Source organism: Apodemus sylvaticus, chromosome 4, assembly GCF_947179515.1.
Source record: "Apodemus sylvaticus chromosome 4, mApoSyl1.1, whole genome shotgun sequence".
NCBI classification, from domain to species: Eukaryota; Metazoa; Chordata; class Mammalia; order Rodentia; family Muridae; genus Apodemus; species Apodemus sylvaticus.
This window is the reverse complement of record NC_067475.1, coordinates 27,194,222-27,221,801: the sequence shown is the minus strand read 5'-3', so window position 1 is coordinate 27,221,801 and position 27,580 is coordinate 27,194,222. Positions and strand designations below refer to the sequence as shown.

Below are 27,580 nucleotides of genomic sequence, written 5' to 3'. Positions count from 1 at the left end.
TGCTCTGGCCCCATTTTAATGACTTAAAAGCTCTATCGAGGCAATAATGGCTAAGTGTAAACATTTGTAGTAAAAAATGAGATAGAATCAGGCTTTAAGCAAGTTTATCCATTTGCCTAATTTATACCAAGAATTTTTCTAGATACTGGGATGATGAGGGAAAACAGATTTTACAAGTTTAAAGAATTATGTATTAATACTTAAGAGGTAAATTTTTTTATGTTCGAAAACTGTTGATATGCCAAATGGCTGATTCAACCTGTAGAGTATTCCAGCATATCAGTTTTTTATTTCCTTCAGATAGTGTCAGAATCTTGAGGCTACTTTAAAAAAAAAAAATGGCGCCCAAATGCAGGCATGGTTTTTGAACATTAAGAAAGAGGATGCCTAAAAATCTTTTTAAGGTAATATTTGTATAAATATAAGGGGCCAATTAGCCAGTGTCATGAGGATTTTAGTATTGTTCTGTTTAGAATTTATTCTTCCGGTTTCCCCCTAAACAAGTATTAACAAACTAACAAACCATTAATATTTTATTAAAATGTTTATATATAACACTGTGACCTTCAGTGATAAACTGGTGTAAGTTGATACTTTTTTTTTCTTTTATGTGTTTGCTTGACTATTTCTTAGCTGATCAAATAGCCATATATGTATTCTTTTGCTGTATTTATTTGGACCAAATTGTAGTATGGTGCTATTATTAAGTGGATATTGTAGAAGCTGAATTCCAAATCTGTGTTTTTGGAGCTTTAAGAAAATCTACTGCTACAAAACAAAATGACTTACATATTTGGGGGACTTTGAGAACTTTACATTGGAGATCAAGCATTGAAACAAATCGAACAAAAATTTATCTTAATGTATTTTTAATGTTTCGTAACTCTTTAATATTTTTTTTTGTAATGTGAAAACATAAGTACAGTTGACATCTTTACTATGAAGAAAATTCGCTGTTAAAAAATCCACCCAGGTGTTGATGTAGCCAAGTTGGGATTGGAACCCAGGCCTTCTAATTCCAAGTTCTCATGACAACTGCATTTTTATACTATTATGTTTTTTGTAATAGCTAAGACCTAGCATAGGCTTTAAAATAGGCCTAAAGACAGCCATATGAAATATTCCCTAACAGACACAGAAGTTGACTTTTGACTTGTTCAGTCACTCAACTAGTAATAGATTTATAGTAAGATCATCTCAAAAAAAAAAAAAAGCCATACACATGCATAAGAAAACCTGTGTTTTGGACCATTAAAATTCCTACTAAATGAATGTGGGTTTTTTGTTTTGTTTCTTAGTTTTTTCTGGAATATACTGTCTTCTACCTCAAATATGAGCCTCCTATATAAATTATAAGTATGATTTTGTTACAACTAATTTATAAGACCGAATGGAATGTATTCTTACATAGTTTCTTTAAGGTCTGGAAGCAGCTGTGTTGGCTAAGTGTGGGATTCTTTTAAACAAAATAGTATTTCAAGTTTTGTAAGCTAATAGGCTTTTCCTGTGGTCCTGATTTTGCTTTTTGTTGTTGTTTTTTTATTGGTCGACAAGGTTTATTTTATACTGTAAAGAATACTTCAGTGAGTGAGGGATGCTGATCATCCAGTGATCCCAGTATTGAATTTGATAAAAGAGAGTTGTGACACACTATCCTTATCTTTCATCTACCTGCTTATCTGCTGTGTTAAATCCAGTGTTTGTTATGCAGAGAAAGGTTAAGTTGAATACTCTTCTGTAGCACCAGTGAAAGCTACTTGTATAACTTTAACTATATTGTTAAATTTTGCTTATTGATTCCTAGGTTTGGGTAGTCAGATCCCTACTTTTACCATAGTTTCTGGAGATTGAGCTCAGATTGTCATTTCATCTAAGCAAGCACCTTTACAAACTATGAGCCATCTCATCAGCATAGCGTCCTAAAAGAAAAACGTTTCAGATTAGATTTTGAGGAGCATCACACAAAGGCTGGCCTAGGACTCCTGTCTCAGCCTTCTAAGTGCTTGGTAATGGGGGTCACAGGGCTGGGCTTGTTGCCCTCTTCCTAACTATGCTTTTATTATCTGTTGGTTTAATTTATTGCACTTTGTTTTTTGAGATGGATTTTGACTATGTAGTCAAAGCATTGGCCTTGGGTTTAGAGCAATCCTGCCTCTGCCTCCCATCTGGATTACAGGATGTGCCACAAAACCCAGCGGCTTTGTGGTTTTTAATAGGAAATTCTTCTATTGCTGTATACAAGAGCTATTGCTTAGATAGGTTTTTTACATTAATACATTTTTATATCAGAAGATTCTAGGCTTTTAAGGGATTACAACAATGTTTGGTCTTATAAATCACCTCGGAAACTATATAATTCTGAAATTGTTCATTAGAGGGTTCTGATTTGCTCTTAGTAACTTCTGGTGGAGCTGGGCAGTGGTGCACACCTTTAATCCCAGGGTGACAGAGGCAGTGTATCCCTGAATTCAAGGCTAGCCTAGTCTACAGAGTGAGTTCCAAAACAACAGAAGCTCTGTCTCAAAAAGAAAAAGAAACCTCTTAGGGGTTAACTTCATCAGTATTTATTTCACTGGGGTTATAATTGCATAAAAAAAATCAAGAATCTCTGCTTTGGTTGGAAAAATACAAGCATCAAACAGTGTGTTTATCCACTTTGTACAACTTGTTTCCAAAATTTTGTCAAAATTCTGTTACCCTGTATCAAAAAAATGTGTGCTTGCTATCATGATCTTAGTTAAAATTTCACTAGTGTTAATGAGTGCATTTAATCTCTTTAGTATATAGACAGTCTGCCTTGTAATATTGTATTCTTAAAACTCCTCAGACAACTAGGGTAGTATATGCCTACACTCTGGGAACTAAGGTATGGCAATATAAATTGGAGGTCACTTTGGGAATGTAGTTATATACCCTATCTTCAACACAAACCAAATTAACCTCAAGCTTGTTAATATAGGGTAGGGAAGGGCAAAAGCTTATACTTTATACCTGTTCAGACACTTGAGTTTATTATCTAGGGACCTTTCAGATAAATTTTCATAGCTACATTTGTCCTAAAGTTTTTTTGAGTTCTCTCAATTGTGACTTAGTATTTCTTGTTTAGATGTTTCAGGATGGAAATGCTTATTCACATTAATCCTAACAAATTGATATTAACTACCTACCAATAGACAGCTGCTAAGTTGTTTTTCATATCTACTAAATGCCTGACTTGCTTTCATGGATTAAAGCATTCTTGTTCATCTATTCCAAAACTGCTTGCAGAAATTTTTCTGAGATAGAACTTTAGTAGAGCTAAATTTGCATGTCGCCAGGCCTAGTAACTTACCTTCAATGTGATCTAAAGAAAAAACTGTAGTATTATTCACGCAGGTCATTCTTAGAACCTTGTCTAATAAACATACTTGTCTCACCTATAATTAGATCTAAACAGGAAGCTAATGCCTTGTAGGTGATGTAAGGCAGCATAGTGCACAGAACCTATCTTTTAATCCATAGAATTAAAGAAACTAAGGTTTCCTCTGGAAAGGTTACAAACAAGCCGGGCTTAAAGGCGAGTGAGTTGTTGTGGTTTGCGCTTTGACTTCTTGCAGTGGAGTCATTTTCTGGGCTTGCTCAAACTTCATCCCCCTGTCTAGACTGTGCCAGCTAAATGATAATTCCTTTTGAATCTTTGTCTACAATTCTGTAAAGTTTGTTCAGATCAGAATCTTTTGCCAAGTATCTTCTGGAATTAATTGCTAGCAACCACATATTTCTGAGACATAAGTAAATAATAAATAGATACTGATATCACTCAGTATAAGTAAACTTTCAATTTTTTGCTAGTTTAGTTACTTATGTAAGAAATTCAGTTTGTAATGCAGTTGTAATGAGCAGCTGAGGGTGATTTTTTTTTTTTTTTTTAAATCTCAACACTTTTAGAGGTTTTTTTTTTTTTTTTAATTCCTGCCTCCTGTCTTTAAGTAGTGTTACTCAGACTAGGTGCACAACAAAAGCTGTCTTGATTCTGTTGTAAGTCAAGTAAGGTTTACTTCTGGGAACGTGAACTCCTGAAGTAAAAAAACAGGAAATTAACTTTGAAAAATAGTAAAGATTCTGATAGAAAATTTGCTATTACCTTTTATTATATGCTGAAATGCAAGGTGATGTCAGATTGGAACAACTGATACTAAAATGGGCTGGGTCGTTAGTAATATACTGTGTATAAGGTGTAATCCATGAATTTGGCTTTGTCACTTTATTGAATTAAAATTTGATAGGCCTTTTGGGTTGTAGCAGAACTCTACAAAGTTGAATAGGTTTATGGAGTAAGGTCTTAATGATGGGCTTACTAATAGTCTTTCCCCTTAATAAGTGCTTTCCTTTTGGCTATGTTGATAGACACATAAGTAATGTTTGTCATTGAAAATAAATTTATAGGTCTGAAATAAACTATGCTAGAGACATGGAATCTTAAGGTTTACCTAATGTAATTGTACATCTTCAGTATTCACAAATCTTATATTTTTATTAAGTGCTTTAAATGCACAGATCATATTTTTTCCAGTATTTTTCCTTCAGGTTTTTCAGTGTTTTGGTCAGCTGTTATTGTAGTTTTTGGTTGGTTATCTTGCTGATAACACAGCCCATCACTGTGTAAGATACTGAGATAATAAAGGTGCAAATGTGCAAAAAAAAAAAAATCACAATATTGTGTGTAGGTCTTGTTGTCAGCCATTTCCTGTTTTCAACAATGAACTGTCAAAAGAGATCTCTATCCCATAATGGTTAGAGTAAGGATCCTTTTAAACTCTGAGCTTTCTCTTAGAAATAACTTTTTGAACAAAAAATTGAGGGTTAGAGAGATAGCTCAGCAGTCTAGAGCACTTGCTGCTCTTTATAGAAGACCAGAATTATTCAGTTCCAGGGCATCTAACTTCCTCTTCTGGTCTCCTTGGGCAAACACTCATGCACAAAAAATAAAAATAATCTTTAAGAATAAATGGTTATACCTGTTTGCTCTTCTCAGAGTTTTGTTTAATATACACATACAAAGTTTTGCTGTGCTGCTTACAAGGTAAGCAGAAATTGTACAAGAAATAGTTCATATATGTGATGTTGATTGTAGTACTAAATACTTTTCTGAGATTTTAGCCTAATGAGGTGAGGTGAATTAGACCATTCGAGAGCTTTTAGGATCTTACTTTTCTGGATTAGAAAAGGATGCCTTTAGCATCTTAGTGAGTCGCTCAGAAAAATAATAGCTTGCCAGTAGGAAATGGGCTTAGTTCTCCCTGTTAAACCACATGATTGCCAAGTTTCAAGTTCAGGAAAAGATAATTCTTTCCTAATAGGTAGTACAGTTTCTTCTTACTGATAGGTTAGCAATTACTAATATCTGCCAAACAACTGCTTCTAGTTTCATTAATCTATAAAATTGGCCAAGAACACACCTCACTGTTCTGTGTATGAGACAGATCATCGTCTCAATTATCTTGGTACTGGAAAGGTGGCAATCTGTTCTTGACTTTGGTTCTGTTTCCAGAGTCTGTATAGTGGCTCACAACCATCTGTAATTTCACTTCCAGGAGATTCAATGCCCTCTTCTGATGTCCATAGGTACCAGGCATACATGTATGTACCATGCATACATGTGGTGCATAGATATACATGTATGCAAAACTAGTCTGTCTCTCTTTTGGGGGGGGGCAAGTCCATATAACTTCAAAAAGATGTATCGCTGCACTTAGTACAGTGTGATGAAGACCTAACGGTGAACAACTTTAGGGGAATTGTGTGAACACTGTTATGTATTTCATTTGATCTATAGTAAAATATATTTGTAGATCAAACTGATGTGATTTAGATTATCACCTTTAATAGTATACTTCCAGTGTGTTTCCAATTCAGTTCATCATGCTTAAAACTCAACTCCTTACTTTTGAGACCTATTTGAGACCTTCCTAAAGACCTATTCAAACTTTTTTCTTTTTCTGAGCAAAACTTTTTTTCTTAACTGGTCTCTGATTATCAAACTATATTAGTGGGTGATCTTCCAGGAAAATTTCTAAGCTGTGTGTACTTTGTAAATCCCTATCATTACCTGGGTTTTTCTATTTAATACCCATCTTTCTCTTACTAGTTTGAGAAATGCCTGCTTAATTACCCATCAATACCTACTAAGGATTCAAATGCCACTATTATCTCAAAAGCATGATCTGATTATGATTGGTGGGTACTACATAAAACACAAATAGTATTAGAATAGCATTTCCACCCAGTTAATTTTGAGATACATATCCCAAAATGAGCATAATCCTTTAGTCTTTACCTCCCAAGTGATAAAATTAGAGACATGCTGCTGCTTTCTTTGTTATTAAAATCCTCAACCTAAAGTTTGTGTTGAATATAAAGCAGATTTTAGTATATGAACTTACTGGCTTTACTTTAAATCTTGGATTATTGCTGCAGAGATGTCTTTTGGTCATGAAAATTTGGGAAATAGACATTTAGAAATTTGAAAGGGAAAAAGAAAATGACTTCAGAGCCTGAAGTTAAGGAAATAAAAGGCTGAACCTTCTGAAATTCTAAAAAATCAGCTGGGTGATTTAAAGGCTTACTGATTCACAAATTAGCATGTAGGAAACTAGTTTTCTTACGAGTATAAATTTGTCAAATGGCACTTTGATGTATTATACTTAACTTTACAATTTTCTGACTATCTTTATAAGTAAGATAATTTTAAAATTGATTATTGGGTATTTTGTTTAAGCCAACCATTATTAAAATTTTTTGTGTGAGTTTACATGTGTATGCATGCCTGTTAAGAGATTAGAGGCCAACATCATGTATTCTCTTCTCTCTCTCCATCTTTTTTTAAAACTTTTTTTCTCTTTACTATTATTTTTATTTTTATGAGTACACGTTAGCTGTCTTCAGTCACACACAAAGAGAATGTGCATTAGACCCCAGTTTTGTTGGTTGTGAGCCACCATGTGGTTGCTGGGAATTAAACTCAGGACCTCTGGAATAGCAGTCAATGCTCTTACCGCTGAGTCATCTCTCCAGCCCTGCCAGCTTATATTTTGATGCAGGTTTTCAACCTCATTGCTTAAGTTAGATGGCCTGACCAGCAAGATAGAAATATTTTTCCTAGCACTATACCTGGATGTGAGGAGTAGTAATTCAGGTGCTCCTCATGCTTGTGAGGCAGGCACTTGATTAACCAAGTTGTTTTCCATTAATTCCAAATGTAGTTTACATTTAAAACATTTTAACACTTGAATTAAAATTCTAAAAAGATATTTGGCTGTTTAACAAAGATGTAGTGTAAAAATTTTACATGAGCTAGGGCTATTTTTTTTAGAAAAAGATCTATTATAAATAATATGTAAGTACACTGTAACTTCAGAGAACCCAGAAGAGGACATCAGATCTCTTACGGATGGTTGTGGGCCACCATGTGGTTGCTGGGATTTGAACTCATGACCTTCGGAGGAGTAGTTGGTGCTCTTACCCAATGATCCATCTCTCCAGCCCCAAGTTAGGGCTATTTTATTTGGCATATTTATGAAGAATCAAAAAGCCTTACTGAGGCTTGGCTTCAAGATGGGTAGCTTGCAAATGGTCTGTTTAGAGTGTGCTGTGTGTCTGCTGTTGTGTCATAATGCTTTAAGTCTTTGTCATCTCTCAAAATTCACATTAAAAAGGATAATCCTGTTTTAGAATTGAAGAAACAATATAGGAAATAATAAGTCTAGCTAGATTAGGTGGTTTAAAAGATTCTAAACTGATAACATTAGAAGAAAGCACATCCTCTTATTTGTAGATGGTTTTTGCCAATTGTATTGCACAGGAAAGATTTAATTATTTGAAGATTCAGATCCTTGTTTTATAGGACAGGGCCATAGGGTTTGGAGGCAGTATACAAATTTTGTTTTTACTACCTTGAGTCTTAAGTACAGTGAGTATTTAGTAGAGGTAATGGAGTTTGCCATTATTGGCAATAATTAATAAACAATTGGGTTTTCTTGGGATATGAAAGCTTCTCCTGTGAGACTTGATAACTTTTTGTTGTTTGAGACAGGGTCTTTCTATTTTGTAGCCCTGACTGTCTGGGACTTACTATGTGAACCAGACTGGCCTCAAACTCTGATTCATTTACAGAGATCCACTTGCCTTTCCTGGGGATTAAAGGCATGCATCACTATACATATCCAACTTGAAACCTGATGTGTTTTAAAAACATATTTTTTTTAATACTAGATAGTTGATTAATTTAAAAACAACCAAGTCCAGTTTTCAAAAAGATTGAATACTTGAAAAGAGCCTGTCCAAAATTCTTGTCTTCTTAGGCACACACCTTAAAGCTTTAAGTTGAAGGTTGTACATCCAACATCCTGTAACCAGATTCACTAAAATACCTTTGGCATAGCTGGTATGTATGAAATAATACCTGGATTGTGTGTTTAGACTTAGGCCTCACAATATCTGGTTGATCAAGTGCCTGCCTCACAAGCATGAGGAGGACCTGAATTACTACTCCTCACATCCAGTATATGCAATTGTTAGAAAATTCTGTGTGTGTGTATGAAGGCTGAGACATTTCTTAAATATTCCTATAAAATAACTCACTTGCCTGAGGTAATTAACATTATTTTTACCTAGTATGATTTTCTTTTAAGGTTTTAGGGTGAGTGCATGTGGAGAGAGACACACCTTGCCTTCCAAGACCAGAAAGGGCCATTAGGTTCCCTGTTTATCTGGAGTTAGAAGTAGTTATGAGCTGCCTGGTATTGAGTGCTGGGAACTACTAGGCCACCTCTCTAGCCCCTAGTATTTTCCCCCTATACAATATTTCAGTAAAACTAATCAAAGGTTTAAGTGTTTAAGGTAAAATTTATCCTGTTGAGTATGTTGAAAATAATATGGCATATGTTCATGACAAAGTACATGAAAGATTTATGATTGTCAATTGAGGGATCTTTTGCTGATTAGTTACTATATAAACAGCTGGCCCTGTTTCAGAAGCAGAATGGCAAAGGTATATCAGGACTATTTTGTCTGTTGAATTGACTTGTTAGCATAGTTAAATCTTAGACTGGTCATTCCTGAGCAGTTAGATGTTTCACTTTTCTTACAGTATTTAATGGTCAAGTTTACTTAATAGCATTATAAGTCTGTTGCTGCTTTTTTCTTGAAGTTCTTAGTCACTTTGAGGGTACCCAGTCCCTTCTTAATGTTGGATTATTTCAGAGAACGTTCTTAGGACTTTATCATCAGAGTTACATACCAATCAATCCTAATCTTGGGGTGTCTTCCCTAACCAAGATTTTCGTATCCTGTTTATTAACTCAACTGAGTGGGATATACCTGCTTCACCCAGATAGATGTTAACCAGATTTACTTAATTCTGACTTCATGCTTTTTTTTAAACATCAAAAATCTTTTTAGCATTATTTTTACTTTCCAAGTTGATTTGATTGTTGAATTAATCCATTCATTTATGAACCAGGTCTTGATGCAGAGTCATGCTTGCTTTCAACTTCTAGTGATATTCCTACTTCAACTTTAAGACTGGGATCACAGATGTTTTCCACAACAGCCAACTATTGCTTAATATTAAACAACAAATTACAGACATTTTAGTGGTATTCTTTAAAAGCTATATTTAAAACCTAATTTTAATTGGGCTTGCATCTGTAGTCACTATTCAGGATGCTGAGTAGAGGATTAGTTGAATACATAAGACCAATCTGAAAAGAAATGCTTTTGTTGCGTTTCTGAAACACAATATAAGAACAGTTAACCACCATGGGGGCTGGAGAAATACTTACTGGTTAAGAACACTGCTTTTGCTTCACGTGAAGCATCTACATGGTAGCTCACAAACCCAGGTCCTGCATGCCTGTGTACAAGAATATGTGCACTTAAATGATCTTCATTTTACTAAAAGTTACCAAAGCTGAATGCTTTTCTGCACCAGTTGAGTGGCAATTTTAAAGATTTCAAATAGACTGAAGAAAAATAATTTAGAGAACTCAAATCCATATCTGAATGGAACTTTGTCACTTTGCATGTAAGCTTTTGAAACTGATGTAATAAACAGCATTGCTTGTGGACTTTTGGTGGGATTTTTGGTGGGATATTCTGTATTGTGCCAACATTAGGATAGAAAAGGTATGTTTCATGCTGCATTGCTCAGTATATGCTTTTTTAAAATTTTTGACGTGTGTGTGTGTGTGTGTGTGTGTGTGTGTGTGTGTACCACGCATCCTAGGTGCACGCAGAGACCAGAAGAGAGGGTATCAGGTGCTGGAACTGAACCTGAGTCTTTCACAACAGCCAGCTCTCTCTACTGCTGAGTCATCTCTCTAACCCTTTCACATTTTTGTTGGGATAACAGTTTAAAAGTGCTTCTGAAATTCCTTCATTTAGAAGAATATTGTAAGAGCACTTACACAAGGCCTAGGATCCATTCCCAGCCCCTGTATCATCAGCTAGCTCACAACAGCCTATAACTGCCATTCCAGAGAATCTGTTGCCCTCCAGCTTCTGTAGAGACCTAGGTGAATATAGTATACATCAGCTCATGCAGATACACATACATGCACAGAAATAAAATGAGATTTTTTTCATACTTGTCTCAGGTTTGTGTTTGGGATGAGAATATAGCTCATGGTAAACTGCTAAAGAGCTTACCTTGGGTGTGTGAAGCAGTTGTGGGTTCTGTTTCCAGGATTACAAGAGAAAAAGGAGCAGCCTTGTTTTTCATTCAATCTAATACAGTCTGGCATTATACTGTTTGTATTTGCAAAGGTCTCATTTTGCTAATGTGTTTGATATATCAGCCATTTTTCATATAAATCACAAAAATCTCAACAGTTAAAAAATAGAACCACTAGTGTTATGAAAAAGATAAAATTATTGTGCCATCATGCCTTCTATGAGTGTTGACTTTTAAGCCTTCTCACATTTCTAATTTCTTAGTCCATAGGCTGTTGCTGTAGCAACCCTAGTTGGTACATACCATACAGCTGGCAGAAACAGCAAATGTTATTTTCATTCACATAGGTCGGAGGATAAGGTTCATTAATAAGGCTCTCATCTGAACCTCTGTATCATTGAGCTTTGTATGCAGTCCTTTAAAGGGGGATGTTTGTGTGAAAAGGATTAGGAAATGAGGCTTGCTAGACTTAGAGTTGATCATATATTCTGTTTATTGCATATGCTTTTTAGTAGATGAATCCAAGGCAGCATTTGCTAAGTATGCAAAGTAAATATCCTCTACACTTAGCTGTCATTGGTTTCCCCCCCACCCCCAGACACTCTATTATGTGTTCCAGGCTGGCCTCATAGATCTGCCTAATTCTGCTTTCTGGGTGCTAGGATTAAAGGTATACACACACCATGGTGCTGTTGGTTCTGGCATATTTAATTCAGTAAATACCTTAAGTGGGAGGAGGCCTAAACTTGACCATGAATTATGATAGGGAAAAAATATGCAGGGGTTTATTTAATAAGCAAACAGAGTCCAATGGTCTTACCCCCACCCCACCCCTGAGACAGTGTTTCTCTGTGTAGCCCTGTCTGTCTTGGAACTCACTCTGTAGACCAGGCTGGCCTCAAACTCAGAAATTTGCCTGCCTCTGCCTCCCAGGTGCTGGAATTAAAGGCATGCTCTACCACTGCCCAGCTTCAATGGTCATTTTAGAAATTTGAATAAACCGAAGTTTAAGTGTTCTTTTAATGGTGCAGGACATACTCAAGTTTAAATTGTATGAGTATTTTCTTCAATAAAAAGGGGATGGGTGGGAGTGATAGCATACACTTTTAATTTCAGTACTTGGGAAGCAGAGGCAAGGGGATAAGAAACCGTATATGGCCTTGGGTTTAAAGTGTTTAATCATATAGCACATGATTAGAGTATCCATACTTGAAATCTAGGAATTTTTTATTCATGTACATCATATTCAATAAGTCGTATATCTAAAATACACAAAAAGAATATTAGTACTAAACTCAGTACTTAAGCTAAAAAAAGTCTCAGGATGCCTAGAACACTGAGTAGAATGGCATACATGTGTGTATTCTGTATAGTGTGTCGCTATTCTGTAATCACAATAGCTGGTTTATGTAAGAAATAAATTAAGGATACATTTTCACAGCCGGGCGGTGGTGGCGGTGGTGGCACTCTGGGAGGCAGAGAGGAAGGTGGATTTCTGAGTTCAAGGACAGCCTGGTCTACAGAGTAAGTTCCAGGACAGCCAGGGCCATACAGAGAAACCCTGTCTCGGAAAAAAAAAACCAAAAAAAAAAAAAAAATACATTTTCAGTATGAAGCGTGCTTCAAGTTTATCAGTTATATAGGAGGTTTTTAACCCATTCTTCCCCTAGTTGGCAGCTACAGTCTCTCTCTCTCTCTCTCTCTCTCTCTCTCTCTCTCTCTCTCTCTCTCTCTCTCTCTCTCTCTCTCTCTCTCTCTCTCTGTCTGTGTGTGTGTGTGTGTGTCCGCACGCGCGACTCCTACTCTTTTAACAAGAGCTATAAGATTCTGTGTGTTCTTTGACCGAGGTAGCTGTTATTTTGGAATTTAAATTGGAAATTTCTCTGCCATTCACTTAATTCATGCTTGAGGAAAGTGGGCTTACTCAGAATATCCTGTACTTTGTAAAATTGTTCAGTAAATTTACTGAGGAAAGATGAATATGTCCAGTTAAATGAATTGATGTGATATATTGATACTGGCCAAGGTGATCCTTTATTGTATAATTTAAAATCAGGAATTAAGCAAAACATGTTATACAAATTATTGGGCTATTTGAAAGGCAAGAGGGCAGGATAACTAGCCAATAATGGAAGATTGAGCCCAAATTGGGCAGAATTGATTTGGGTTGGAAATGTAGCTAGTTGGTAGATTGCTTGGCTTGGCTTGTATGAGGCAGACTACACACTGCTTTCTAGTTATGACTGCATTCAGCCTTGTTTTGGTTTGTTTAATGACTATTTCCATACTTAGGTATGATAAATATAAAGAACTTAAAGCTACCCCTGTATTTACTTGGGGGGTATTGACGTGGAAATGAGATTAGACTTTTGGGAAGAAGAAGGATTTAAGATAGACAAGGGAACATTTGAGATGTTCTGAAAAGTTCATCAAAAGACATGTTGATCTAGCCTTGCCTAAGTTTATAAACTTGAAAGCATCTTATTGCTACTACTTTATTTCAGAGATCATCTTTTGTATGGTAAAAATACGGTTAACAAAAAAAAAAGTTTAATGGTACAAACACAAATGCACATCAAGGTGATTGTTTCAGCATGTCTCTGTTAAACAAGTAATGCTTAGCTTCTGTGTATATTTCAGGAGCTGGATTTAAGATTACTTTCTTTTTCCCCTCTGTTATATATTGTCCTCATTACAGTGGTTTTTATACCCCTTTAAATGGGATTTTAAAAGTTTGATATTTAACTGTATATCTTTTCATAAATTTTAGGTTACATAACCTACCATTTTCTTTCTTTCTTTAGGAACTTAGTGATTTGGCCCGTGACCCTCCAGCACAATGTTCTGCAGGTCCAGTTGGAGATGACAGTAAGTAACTTAGTTTCTTTTTAATGACTAGCTTCAGAAGGTTGTATGTTTTTGGGATAATGAAGTTTTTGTTTTGTTCTCCCTTCTCCTCTTTCTAGTGTTTCATTGGCAAGCCACAATTATGGGACCTGTAAGTATTTTTTTTTTTCCAGTTTTGCTTTTCATTGAAAATCCAACATTCTCTTTACCACAATTTTAGTCTTTGGCCTTAATATATAGTTACTGTATTTCTGATATGACATATTAACACTGCTTTTTACAGAAAATTAAATGTTCCTTAAATGTGTATTTCTGATTGTATCATGGGGTAGGTAACAACTCAGCATCCACAAAAATCCCTTGTTTTGATTCAGTCTTAGTTTTCTGTGTGTCAGTGAAGAGCAGTTACTGAGCTTCTCTAGAGGAAAGGATTCCACTCTGGGATGTTTCTCAAAGCATCAGGACTACTGAAAGTGAATCTACAATAATCATGTTCTTTGGTTAATTTTTTTGTAGAACTTGATATTTTGAATGTACCAAAATTCCTTTCTGTCCTGGGTAGATAAACTGTATGCTGGATAACTTTTCAGAATTACAAATAACCATCTAAAAATTTCAGGGAATTAGACTGATCTAAAACATCTTGAGTAAGATTTTATTTAACTTTAAAGGTCTTTTAGGATCTCTTACGTCACGTATCTTACTAAGTTTGGGGGTGGGGCAGTAATGTAAATAACGTACTGGGTAGTAAAAATGGTCATTAGATACATATTAATAATTTAAAAGAAAATATTTTTGGAAGAGTTTGACCTATTAAGTAATTAGATAGGTTAGATGAACAAATACTTTCCAGGCTTAAATTGACTTTTTTTTTTTTTAAACCTATTGAGTATATTTATTTCATTGTACATATGCAGAAATCAGGGGATCACATGGGAAAATCAGCTCTCTACTTCCATGTAGGTCACAGGGATTGAAATTGGTGTCAGACTTAGTGGCAAGTGCCCTTCCTTATTCATGGAGCCATTTCAGGCGCCCTGGATTGACTGTTTTTGAGACAGCAGTCTTGGGTTTGTCTTGAATTTCTTCAGCTTTCTGAATGGCCTGCCCATATTTCAGAATTGAACATTCACATCTAGTTCAGATTTCTTTTTATTTTTTAAATGACTGACTTATTTGGGATTTGTTTTGTTTTAGACAGAGTTATAATGCTGTAATACAGGGTGTTCTCAAATTTTCAGCTCCCCTCCCACCTCGGGACCCTGAAAGGTAGAATTAACAAGCATGAGTCACCTTACCTGGTTTCAATAATCTTACTCATTTTCTAGTGTAATGAAAGTGAGCAAGCACCTGCTGTGTGATGAGGATGAAGGTATGAATAAACCAGTCTCTGTTAGCTTTCAGGGACTTTAATATAGGGAAGCAGGTAATTGAGTGTAAGAGACTCAAGTAATAAAATACATAGTAGGAGAAGCTCATGACTGACAGCAGTTCGAGAGTAATTGTGAAATGTTAGAATTAAAAGTAAGCTAAAATCATTGGAGCAGTCTTTTGATTTAAAAGTGCCTTACTGTTTTAGTCACAGTTGAATATATTCTTAACAGTTAAGCATTGACTTGTTTACTGAGACTATTTGACATTTTTAAATTTGTTGCTTGTGAAACTTGCCCCTCTTGACTAGATGCTCACTGCATAGACATAATGACTTAGGAATGGGACAGCAGCTACTGTCTCCTTTTTAGTGGCTTATAAACTATCATATACTGTACTTTGCGCATTTCATTCATACTTTTTTTGTGTGTGACAGGCTTTCTCTGTATAGTCCTGGCTGACCTGGATCTCACTGTGTAGACCAGGCTGGCCTCAAACTCAGAAATCTGCCTGCCTTTGCCTCCCAAGTTACTGGGATTAAAGGTGTGCGCCACCACTGCCCAGCTCGTTCATACTTTTTAAACTATAGTGATTACACTAATAAAAAGAATTCGGGTTTTACTTAGAAGCATGTCTTTGTGAAATTGCAGCTGTAAACTTAAAACCTAAGTTGCAGATTGTCCATTATATCTGGATAATAAAATGTTTTTGGAATACTACCTTAGATCAGATTGTGTGTAAAGATTCCTGGTTTTGTTTTTTAAATTTTACTTAAATTTCAATAAAGGGGAACTTGAATTTTATTAAGTTATTCTCAAATGCCTCTGAATTAATTGAAAATTCACACGTAAATGCTTGAAGTTACTATGGGATATGCTGGGTTTTTTTAATTTCTAAAGATAATTGGAACCACAAAGAATTGATAATAAAGTGCTAGTTATCTGATTTAAATGTGGGAAAGGAGGATCATTGCATTACCCATAATGCTTGATGTCATCAGAAATAAGCTGTCTCTCATTTTTAATTTGAAAGGTAGTTGGCAGAAAAAGATTTGGAAATAATAACTTCACTTTAGTCTGTGACATTACAGTATTATCAGTAATAGAGGATAATCAACTATAAATGAGGAAATCTGAAATAAAACTATGTTTATAAGCATTATTGAACCACTTCACATAATTTTATGTCATTCATATATAATATGTCATTCAGTTAATGCAATGTATGAAACTTTCCTCTTTAAGTTAAGATAGCAGCAATGGCCAAAACCATTTTTGGTTTTTTTGGGGTTTTTTGTTTGGTTGGTTTTTTGGTTTTTTGATTCAGGGTTTCTCTGTGTAGCCCTGGCTGTCCTGGAACTTACTCTGTAGACCAGGCTGGCCTCGAACTCAGAAATCCACCTGCCTCTGCCTCCCAAGTGCTGGGATTACAGGCATGAGCCACCACGCCTGGCTAGGCCAAAACCATTTTTAAGAGGGAGGGGGGTGGGGGTACACAGGATTTTACTATTTAACCAAGGCAGACCTAGAAATTACAACCTTGTACCTTAAGCTACCCTCAGACTCATAGCCTTGAAAGTTCTTAGATGTCAGGCCACTATGCCTGACAGTCTTTGAGTTCTTTAGGACTACAAATCAGATGAAAATAAAAATCATGTATGAGACCCCTATTTTTGTTTTCTCTTGTGCTTTAAGAAAAATGGGATTGACATAGAAGTTTGAGATTTGAATGTACCTCATCAAGTAGACAAATATATTTAGTAGGCTTGAAAATGTGTCCAAAAGTAAATAGACACGATACAGAAGAAAGCAAAAACTGTAAACCATGAGGGGGTCACAGGTTAAAAGCAGAGAATGGATCTGTAAACACAAGCAAAATTACTAAATGCCATAGAGAACAAATAATTAAGGAGCAAAAGACGCCAATAGGAACCAGAAACAAAGGGTAGCTCACTACAAGGAACAATACTAAGTAAAAAGATTCTAAATATTCAAATTTCTAAATATTGAAATTGAGATTTCAAATTGTGGTTGTTCAAAATACCCATTATTTTTTGTTCCCTTTGGGGTTTTGTCTTAATAGGGTGGGATTTTAGTGTCTTGTTGAGATTTTACCCTTTAAGATGGCTTTTTTGTTATTTTTTAGTATTTGACTTTGCCTATAAATTTTCAGCAGTGGATTTTTTTAATGAATTTTTATTCATGTGAGTGAGTGTGGATGTGCCATGTTGTCTATGTAGTTAGAAGATGACCTCTCCCTTTGAACTATTACCTTCCGTGGAGATTCTAAGGATTGAACTCATATATTGTCAATGTAGACTTTACCAGCTGAGCCATCTCAACCCACCAGCTCTGTGGATTGTTAATCAAAAGTCCTCGAGTTAACATGTGGTTGTGTGAAATGTAGAAATGAAAATTTAAATATAATAAATATACTCATTCATTTCAAACTCAGGACACATTCTGGGTACTTTAGGGTTTTTTTCCTCCGTGTAGTTTATGTGTGTTGCAGTGTTAGGTGGGTTTTGTTTGTTTGTTTTGTTTTGTTTTTTGAACATTTTGCAGAGATCACTAATGGCATATACTTGTAATGCCTGTGTTGTGAAGGACAAGGCCTGGGATAGCAAAATCTTGACTGAGAAAACCAATAGTTGTAATGTGTCGACATAGTTTGGAGGTAAAGTGACTGTACCTACTTACCATGGACATAGCCTTATGTTGAATCCCCAATACAGTAAAACCAAAGCAAACAAAAGAGGTCTTGGGGGTTGAAGAGATGGTTTAGTGAGCTATCAGGGAGCACACTGGCTGCTCTTCTAGAGGAATGGTTGAGGCTTGATTCCCATCACTTCTTTGATAGTTTACAACCACTATTTTTTAACTCCAGTCCCAGGGTTTCCGTTGCCCTTTCCTAGCCTTTGCAGTCGCTGCATGCACATAGTACATAGACTTGTTCTTTTAAGGCAAAATGCCCATACACCTAAAAAGGGAAAAACTTATAAGCTGTAGGATTCAAACTGTAGGATTCAAATAATAGTTTTTTTCCCCATGTGTTTGTTGAATGTTTTGATGAACCCTGTGTATTATCTTAGTCATCTTAAAATTTTGTTTACAAGTCTTTGTATCAAACCAATGAAGTTTTTTCTAGAGGATTTGAAGTTAATGGACCATATTCATTTAGGAATTTTTTTTTTTTCCTAACATCTAGAACTGGCAAAATGAGAAATCCCATAAATAATACATATATCCTTTGCAAGCTGCAATTAATTCTGATAACTTAGTTTAAATAAATTTTAGAACATCTCTTTAGATAAATTCTTGTGAGCTTCAGAGGCAGTTACTAAATTTAGTGGTTTTAACTTAAAACTCACATTTACAATTTACTGTCTGGTCACTAATGGGTTGTATTCTTTTGGTCCTGTTTTATTTCATAGAATGTAAAGAGTGGTGTCTTACTTTTGTTTTTATTAAAACTCATAGAAAGTATTTTCAAATCTTTATATTAGCATAGTTGAATATTCATGTGCACATTGCAATGAACAAAGGAGAAAGGGGTGCTAGTAATTTGAAATTTTGTTTTCTAGCTGTTGACTGTCAAAAGTATATGATACATTCTTTTAAATTTAGAAGAAATTTTTTTCATTGTTTTGTGAAAGAATTTCAAGGTGCCAGTTGAAAAGTAAATTTTGTTAGATATGTCCTGCCTCTTGAAGGTACTTTATTATTTGAAATAGGTATTCATTTTGTGGGTGTAGATGTTACGATGTATGAATAGAAGTCAAAGGACAGCTGAGCGATGATGGCACACACACCTTTAATCCCGGTGCTTGGGAGGCAGAGGCAGGCAGATTTCTGGGTTTGAAGCTAGCCTGGTCTACAGAGTGAGTTCCAGGACAGCCAGGGCTATACAGAGAAACCCTGGCTTGAAAGAAAGGGAAAAAAAGTCACAGGACAACCCTGAAGACAATTCTTTCCTGCCACCTTTTACATGGGTTCTAAGGATTGGGCTAAGGTTACCAGGCTTGTATGGCAAGTGCATTTATCAGTTTAACCATCTCTTTTTTTAAGGAATTACCTTGACATATTAAGCCTATTTTTCTTTTTACAGAATGACAGCCCATATCAAGGTGGTGTATTCTTTTTGACAATTCATTTTCCTACAGACTACCCCTTCAAACCACCTAAGGCAAGTATTGTCCTTCCAAAATCTGTTACTTTATGGATTGTTTTAGAAGAATAGTATATTCATATAATTGAGGCTTAAGTCTTATATATATGTTGAATAAAAGTAAATAATACATAGAGAAATGAGCTGCATTTATGTAGATAATAACTCCTGTTGACTATTCTGGACCTTTTTCATCTAAGCTATTGGAAGCCTTCATCTTCCAACAGCTAAGATTATCAATCAGTATACCATATAACTGAGCTATTACTTTACTGATTCCTAACTTCTAAGAATTAGCCAAAGATTTGAACTCTGTAGAAAAGATTTGCCTTTTTGAAGTTGCAAGGCTCAAATATTTCTGTGCTTATGCTAAGTGTTAGAGTCTAGTAAGCTGTAGAATCAATGTCTTATGTGTTACCAAATGTTTCAGTTGCTTAATGCACTTAGGTGCTGAAGCTGGTGTTGAAGGCTGAGTTGCTGGATCCATAACACAACACCTTTGTTCTTGGTAGTCTGTAGACTAAAGCAGTGGAATAATGACTTCAGAGCAGATAGCCCTTTTTTTTTTCCTCAGAACAGTTCAAATTCATGGCATATGAATAACTAGAAAAATGTGCATTAAATTATGGTGTTTTTCTAACCATCTTTTGTCATGTTAAAGGCTTAATGTAATAGTTCCTTTGGGAATAAAGCTCATACTCAAATTGTTGTGTCAGCAGTGGAAATACAGTTTGAATATAAACCTGAATCCTAAATTGAGTATCCTAAATACCCTTTCGCAAATCGCCTTTTGATAGTTTAACTATGTTAACCTTCAAAGCTAAGTTAATGACTCTTTCCCTGTGGAGATTGATGTTGATATTGACTTACCTAAAATTTATTTTGTTGAAATTTTCACTCATGTTTCGTGTGTGTGTGTGTGTGTGTGTGTGTGTGTGTGTGTGTGTGTGTGTGTGCGCGTGCGCGCGCGCGCGCTGATTACATTCTCCTGTCCCCTTTTATTCTCTCATTACTATACGACCACTGGTGAGATTTAGTATTTTAAGCCTTGCTTTTTAAAATATAGGGTACTTGTTTTACTTGCAAAAGCCATCTAAAGGTTGTGTCATGTGGTTTGTTTTTTTAGGTTGCATTTACAACAAGAATTTATCATCCAAATATTAACAGTAATGGCAGCATTTGTCTTGATATTCTAAGATCACAGTGGTCTCCTGCTTTAACTATTTCTAAAGGTAAAATGCTAAGTTTCAATATAATAGTCTTCAGCTATAGTCTTCTGCTTGGATAATATTTTTATTATGCCAACATTTTAATTAAAAGTTGTTTGCAAGATTGGGGATGTAGCTCAGTAGACGTGCCTAGCATGCACAAAGCCCACTCCTTAATCCTCTCCCACCCCCACCTCCACTCCACCAGTGCTCTGTAAATCAGGTGAGGCACATGTCTAAACATTAGCACTTTGGGGAGTAGGGGCAGGAGGTCAAGCTAGCTCATCCTTGGTTGCATAGTTAAATCTGAGGCTAGACTGGGATCTTTTAAAAAAAAAAAAAGTTAGTGGTTTTGAGTGTTTTTATTAGAGTAGAAAACTGTAAATGATGAAACCATACCTTAGCTCTATTTCCCTATTTTCTCACTAAAAAAGATGGCCCAACAGTTATAGGCACATACTATTTGTATAGAGGACAGTTTTGTTTCTCAATTCTCACTCTTGGTATCCTCACAACTGCCTGTTAACTACATTAAAAATATAGTTAACTATATAACTATAGTTGTTGTTACTTCATTAAAAATAAATTTTGCCTTTAATCCCAGCACTTGGGAGGCAGAGGCAGGCAGATTTCTTGAGTTCAAGTCCAGCCTGGTCTACAGAGTAAGTTCCAGGACAACTAAGGCTATATAGAGAAACCCTGTCTCGAAAAACCAAAAATAAATAAATAAGTAAATTTTAAGGTTTTTGGTTGGTTGGTTGGTTGGTTGGTTGGTTTTTTGTTTTTTTTTTTTTCTTTCTTTTTTTTTTTTTTTTTCTTTTTTTTGGTCAAAAGTTAAAGTTATATTGGTAGGAAGGATATCTGCCTAGTAAGTTATTTTCACATAATGGCAAAGTTTATTTTTAGTGTGTATCTGGTGCAGACAGAAGCCAGAGGTTTCTTCCTGTTCTCTACTTTTATTATTTCATTTGGATAGGTTCTGTCATTAAACCAGAAGTTCACAGTAACTCTCAGTGTCTCTGCCTGTTTCTATCCACCATGCTAGGGTATAAGCACAAGTAGCTAGTTTTTCCCAGCTTTTTACATGAACAGTGGGATTTGGACTCAGGTCTTTTGTGTAGCCTGAGCTACTGAACTATTGCCTCAGCCTCCAAATTTAATTTTAATAAACTATTCTTTTGGTGCTAAACTATGCAATTATGGATGGTAATGTGCACATGAATGCAGATGTCTTAGAGTCCAAAAGAGAATGCTACACCCCTAGAAGCTGTAGTTAACAGGCAGTTGTGAGGATACCAAGAGTGGGAATCGAGAAACAAAACTCTCCTCTATACAAATAGTATGTGCCTATAACTGTTGGGCCATCTTTTTTAGTGAGAAAATAGGGAAATAGAGCTAAGGTATGGTTTCATCATTTATAGTTTTCTACTCTAATAAACACCTGGTATAGATTTTGTGTATCTGTTTTTGAGCCTGTCTTTAGTTGGGTGTTTTTTAACTATTAATTGTTGTTCAATGTCTAGTAATTGTGGAATACTTAGGGAATTTGGGGAAAGATTGTTATATAATGCCTGATCTTATATGTGTTATGCCTAACACATTATAGATCTCCAGGTATACCCAGATGGAGAAAGTTCCTCCATGTCTCCTTCTGGATTCTGAATAACAAGTGGTTTTTGACATTCCACTCTGCAAGTTAAATTGTACACAAAACATTTTAAAGATGAGACTGCCTTTTAGTAATTTATAGGCTTGGGTAATTAATTTTTTTGTATTGGTCACCTTCTTAATGCTAGTAATAATAATCTTAAGGGTATTTGATGTGTTAACTATTATTTTCAGGCTCAGTCCTGAAGTGGAACATTTTTAAAACTTGGAATAGTTGTTAGTTTTTTACCAAAATGTTTAGAGTTTGGTAAATAAAGACTGAAGCAAGTCTGTTTGCAGGCAGCTCACCACAGCACACAGGCATTTCTCTGGGTGCTTGCTAGAGTGCTTTGGAGTCTATGGAGATTGGGCAGTTTTTTCCAATTTCTATTCTTTTAAGAGCTTACAGTCTCAGGACTAATTTTTTAATTTCTTTGGATTTTTTAATCTCTTTTCATATAATGTTGCATAACCTAAATGCCAGGTTTCTGTTTTCCCACTCCCTGCTGGGATATATTCTTAATACTGAATTGTATTTCTACAAATACAGACTGAATTGAAGGGGATTTTGTTTTGTTCTTAAAAGTCGACTTGCAGCTGGGCTTGGTGGCGCACGCCTGTAATCCCAGCACTTGGGAGGCAGAGGCAGGCGGATTTCTGAGTTCAAGGACAGCCAGGGCTACACAGAGAAACACTGTTTTTGGAGGGGGGGTGGTGGTGATTAACTTGCTTTTTTGACAGATTTTTAAGCTGGAAAGTCAGAATGAGAAATAGTGGCCTTTTCAGAGTTACTGTATTCTATGACTTTACTTGACCCACTCGTTTGAATTTGACATTATTTTGCAGCTGTGACAGTTATTTTCATTTTATGCTGTTTTTATTCATCAAACCACTTCAGGCATTTATATACCATTGTCTTGTGTTGATACAGGTGCCTAGAGTATAACAGGCATTCAGAAAAATCTATATTGTACAGTGCTTAGCATTTTCTAAGCCTTACCCTGTAAAATACAGAAACACTGTCATTTGCACCAGCCTCTAGGGACAGTGGTTTTCACTTCTGATTCAAGGAAATCCGCTCATAGATTTTGTGAGGAACAAAGAATGGCCTCTGGGTTTTTCTTTTTCTGGTTTTTTCCCCCCTTATTTGGTTTTAGTGTTTGTTTGTTTGTTTGTTTGTTTCTGAGCCTTTACTAAGAGTTTATTAAATCCCTCTTACATAGGTTTTGTGTTTTTGTTTTTGTATTCCCCCGCTCTTCTTTAAAGGATATCATTTGACTACCACCTTTAAAAACTTTCATTTGGCCTAATCATTACTGACTTTGGTACCATCAGAGCTTTCATTCTAATACTATTTATTTATAGCAACTTATTTTCTGTAGAACTCCCTGGAGATAGTGCAGAGTAATAAAATTATGATGAGGTCTAGAGTACATTAAGTTCTACCATTTGCTTGTCCAAACACCTGAAATTGGATATTTTTTTTCCTCTTGTAGTTCTTTTATCCATTTGTTCACTGCTATGTGATCCAAACCCAGATGACCCCCTAGTGCCAGAGATTGCACGGATCTATAAAACAGACAGAGATAAGTAAGTATGCAATTGTTTAATGAATGACTATAAGCAATAGTTTTATTTAGTGAGTTGAGCTTATTTCTGCTGAAATTTGTGACGGTACCTTTTTATGTTTGTTTCTGATAAGCAAGTTACTAAAACACAATTAAAAGCAGTAAGGGCCAGCATAATGGCTGAGTCTGCAGCATTCAAAGTTTAAAGCTAGTCTAGACTACCTAATGAGACCCCACCAAATAAATGATCATAGCGTATATGACAGTGAGTAGCTCCCTTGAAATGTTTTCTAACATGTTAAACCCTTGCTTAATTATTCAGTTGGGGGAAATAAACCTGAGTATGTTTCTCCAAACAAAAGGAAGAGACAGACTACTGTAAAAATTTTGTTCTAGGACTAGAGTGATCGCTCAGTGAATAGGAGCACTGGCTGCTCTTTTAGAGGTTCTGAGTTCAATTCCCAGCAACCACATGGTGGCTCACAACCATCTGTAATGGGATCTGTTGCCCTCTTCTAGTGAATCTGAAGAAAATTACGGTGTACTTATATACATACATAAATCTTTTTTTTAAAAATTGGTCTAAATTTATCAAATATTTTATCTTTATGTTCAGCTTAACCATTTTAACTTTCATATGTTATAATTAATGCTAAGTGTGCTTATCCAATTAGGTACAATAGGTTAGCAAGAGAGTGGACAGAGAAATACGCTATGTTGTAGGGTAAGAGGATCTGCACTCTATGGTGCGCTTATTTATGGTACTGCCAGCACTTGAGTGCTGCATGCTTTAAAGCACTGTATTAACTAACCGAAGGTAACAGACATGGCAGTTTTCTGAAAACTATTTAACTGCTTGATCTCTGTTTTGAAAGTTATACTCAGTCTTCACTACTGCTTGGGATTCTTGCATGGCAAAGCAGTTACATAGCTTTAGTAAGAAGTAGAAGTGTAAGAGTATCTTTATCCTTCATTAAATTACCATGAAGTTTAAATTTAAACATTTTGTGTCAGTACTAGACGGAATGTGGTTTTACTTGGGTTTTTACCAGGAAGGTAGTAATATAAAGGGAAACACTTAAACCTCACAAACTAAATGTTCATTACTGACTGACAAGCATGCGTTAATGTTAGCTGTATTTTGTGGCTCTTTGTATGCTAAACCAAAACAAGTTTGTTTTAAAATGCTGGCTGTTTGAAGAGGGTTTTCTAAATGCCATAATTCTGAATTGGTAGTATTTTAATATGTTGAGCTGTTTCAAATAGTTCAAGTCTGTTACTTGGTTTGAGGTGAACTAGTATTATTTCTTCTAAAAGTTTTCCCCTGTTCTTTATTATGTACTCATTTCTTAAGGTCTTGTCACTTTTTTGGTTGGGGTGCAGTAGCCTGTATGATAGTGTACTATAATGGGGCAAGGGGAATGGTATTTGTCAGTACTGGTTCTTCCTCAGTAATAACCTGGGTCATGGATGAGTTATCTATTGGTCTTTTTTTTTTTTTTAACAAAAATGTGGTTGCACTGCTAGAGATTTCTCATTCTTCAACAGGTCTCAGTGAGGATTAGTAGCAATCACTGCTACTAAACTTTTAAATAAGCTTGATAGAATACTACGTTAGTGATGGTGAAGAGGTCTTTGTTAAGCCTCCCAATCTCAGCACTACTTGTGCTTATTAAGATAACACTTCATGGCTCTCATTTCCCCCACTGCCTTGAATGCCATTGCTGCTACTTCTATCCCTTGTTGACTTTTATTCTAACCATAGCCATTACAGGTGATGTAAAATGAATCCACAGGTAAAATAGAAATATTTTCCTTGTCTATGTGATACTAATAATTCTTCAATTTTATTTTTTTAAATATCTTATTTGTTTATTTACAGGTACAACAGAATATCTCGGGAATGGACTCAGAAGTATGCCATGTGATGCTACCTTAAAGTCAGAATAACCTGCATTATAGCTGGAATAAACTTTAAATTACTGTTCCTTTTTTGATTTTCTTATCCGGCTGCTCCCCTATCAGACCTCATCTTTTTTTAATTTTATTTTTTGTTTACCTCCCTCCATTCATTCACATGCTCATCTGAGAAGACTTAAGTTCTTCCAGCTTTGGACAATAACTGCTTTTAGAAACTGTAAAGTAGTTACAAGAGAACAGTTGCCCAAGATTCAGAAATTTTTTTAAAACTGGAGCATGTGTATTATGTGGCCAATGTCTTCACTCTAACTTGGTTATGAGACTAAACCAGTCCTCACTGCTCTAACATGCTGAAGAAGCCATCTGAGGGGGAGGGAGGTGGATGCTCAGCTGTCACAGCAGAGGAAACAGCATTATTCTTGCAGCATCCATTCTTGTTTAAGCCTTCCACTGTTAGAGATTTGAGGTTACATGATATACTTTATGCTCATAACTGATGTGGCTGGAGAATTGGTATTGAATTATAGCATCAGCAGAACAGAAAATGTGATGTATTTTATGCATGTCAATAAAGGAATGACCTGTTCTTGTTCTACAGAGAATGGAAATTGGAAGTCAAACACCCTTTGTATTCCAAAATAGGGTCTCAAAACATTTTGTAATTTTCATTTAAATTGTTAGGAGGCTTGGAGCTATTAGTTAATCTATCTTCCAATACTGTTTAATATAGCACTGAATAAATGATGCGAGTTGTCAATGGATGAGTGATCAACTAATAGCTCTCCTAGTAATTGATTTATTTTTCTTCAATAAAGTTGCATAAACCAATGAGTTAGCTGCCTGGATTAATCAGTATGGGAAACAATCCTTTGTAAATGCAAAGCTGTTTTTGTATATACTGTTGGGATTTGCTTCATTGTTTGACATCAAATGATGATGTAAAGTTCAAAAGAGTGAATATATTGCCATGTTCAGTGCACAGTCTGTTACAGGTTGACACATTGCTTGACCTGATTTATGCAGGATTAATAAGCTATTCAAATAGTGTAGCTTTAATATGCTGCACATGATTCTGGCAGCCCTAGAGTTCATAAATGGACTTGGGACTCAGCAGTTTTGAAACGTGTATATGGAGTTTAAGAAATTTATTTTCCAGGTGCATCCCCTTCTAACTAAAATTTTCTTCATCTTGTACACTTAACAGCTGAAAAAGATATATATATATATAACTTGGGAGTAATAATGGGTCAAAATTTACAAAATAAAGTACTGTTTTGGTGTGGGAGTTGTCATGAGGCTGTGTTGAAGTGACTTAACTGTGGGATATTGACTATCCATTGAGATGGATTTGTTCAGCCATTTACATTAATGAGCATTTAAATGCAACAGATCATTTCGGGTGACTTAACATGAATGAATAAAAAAAAGTCAATGCTATTGGATTGTTTTGTTTGACAAGTGCTATCTGTGCCACTAAATCTTATGTAGTAATAAGGGCATTGCCATTCTTCACCCAAGTTCTGAACCTGTAGTTTCACCTTTTTCTAGCTTTGATTTATCCATTGCTTTATTTCTTAGTCTTGTATTTGATTTCTAGCACATGTGATTGTCCACTTCCATATTTTGCACTGCTTATATTTACGTGCAATCTTACTCCTTGTCTGCACACAGATGTGGAAAGCTAGAAATAAATGTAAAAGCTTAATTTTTTTATAAACATTTAAATATGTAATTTGGACATGATTTGTTACTTAAGGTTCTTTAAACTGGAAGTGAAGTGCATGCCTTCTGAAGATGTTCTGGCTTTATTCTGTAATAAGTATTTACATTGGAAAATACCAATCCCGCTATACAATTTTTCCAGTGAGTTTCTCCTCACACACACCCATTTTATCTTTTGCTTAAATTGTGGGTTCTTCAGGGTAAATGTCACGCTAATTAATAAAACTTTTGGGTTCAAATCAAGTGTTCCCATATGGGTAAGAACAGTATTCTTTGACTCTTAAAAATTTAGAAATCCTTTCTGAGACTTGTACTCAAAACAGCTTTATTAGCCCTGTGTCTTGAAAGCCAGATATGACAAACATTTTCACAAAGCAGTGGATCTCTAATTGGCTTTCATTTCAAATTGCTCCTATCCA

At 35.5% G+C, this 27,580-nt stretch overlaps 1 protein-coding gene across 4 annotated transcripts in view; it reads left to right on the top strand.

Moving 5' to 3' along the window:
* Window positions 1–26,876, top strand: part of Ube2d3 (ubiquitin conjugating enzyme E2 D3) — a 30,048-nt gene extending 3,172 nt beyond the window's left edge. For all 4 annotated transcript variants that reach the window (XM_052179185.1, XM_052179184.1, XM_052179183.1 and 1 more), the window contains exons 3-8: window positions 13,516–13,579; window positions 13,678–13,709; window positions 19,037–19,114; window positions 20,223–20,328; window positions 23,448–23,541; window positions 25,402–26,876. In XM_052179185.1, coding sequence (XP_052035145.1) covers window positions 13,516–13,579; window positions 13,678–13,709; window positions 19,037–19,114; window positions 20,223–20,328; window positions 23,448–23,541; window positions 25,402–25,447 — 420 coding nt within the window. In that variant the 3' untranslated portion in view covers window positions 25,448–26,876. The remainder of the gene's footprint in view (window positions 1–13,515; window positions 13,580–13,677; window positions 13,710–19,036; window positions 19,115–20,222; window positions 20,329–23,447; window positions 23,542–25,401) is intronic.
* Window positions 26,877–27,580: the final 704 nt, after the last annotated feature.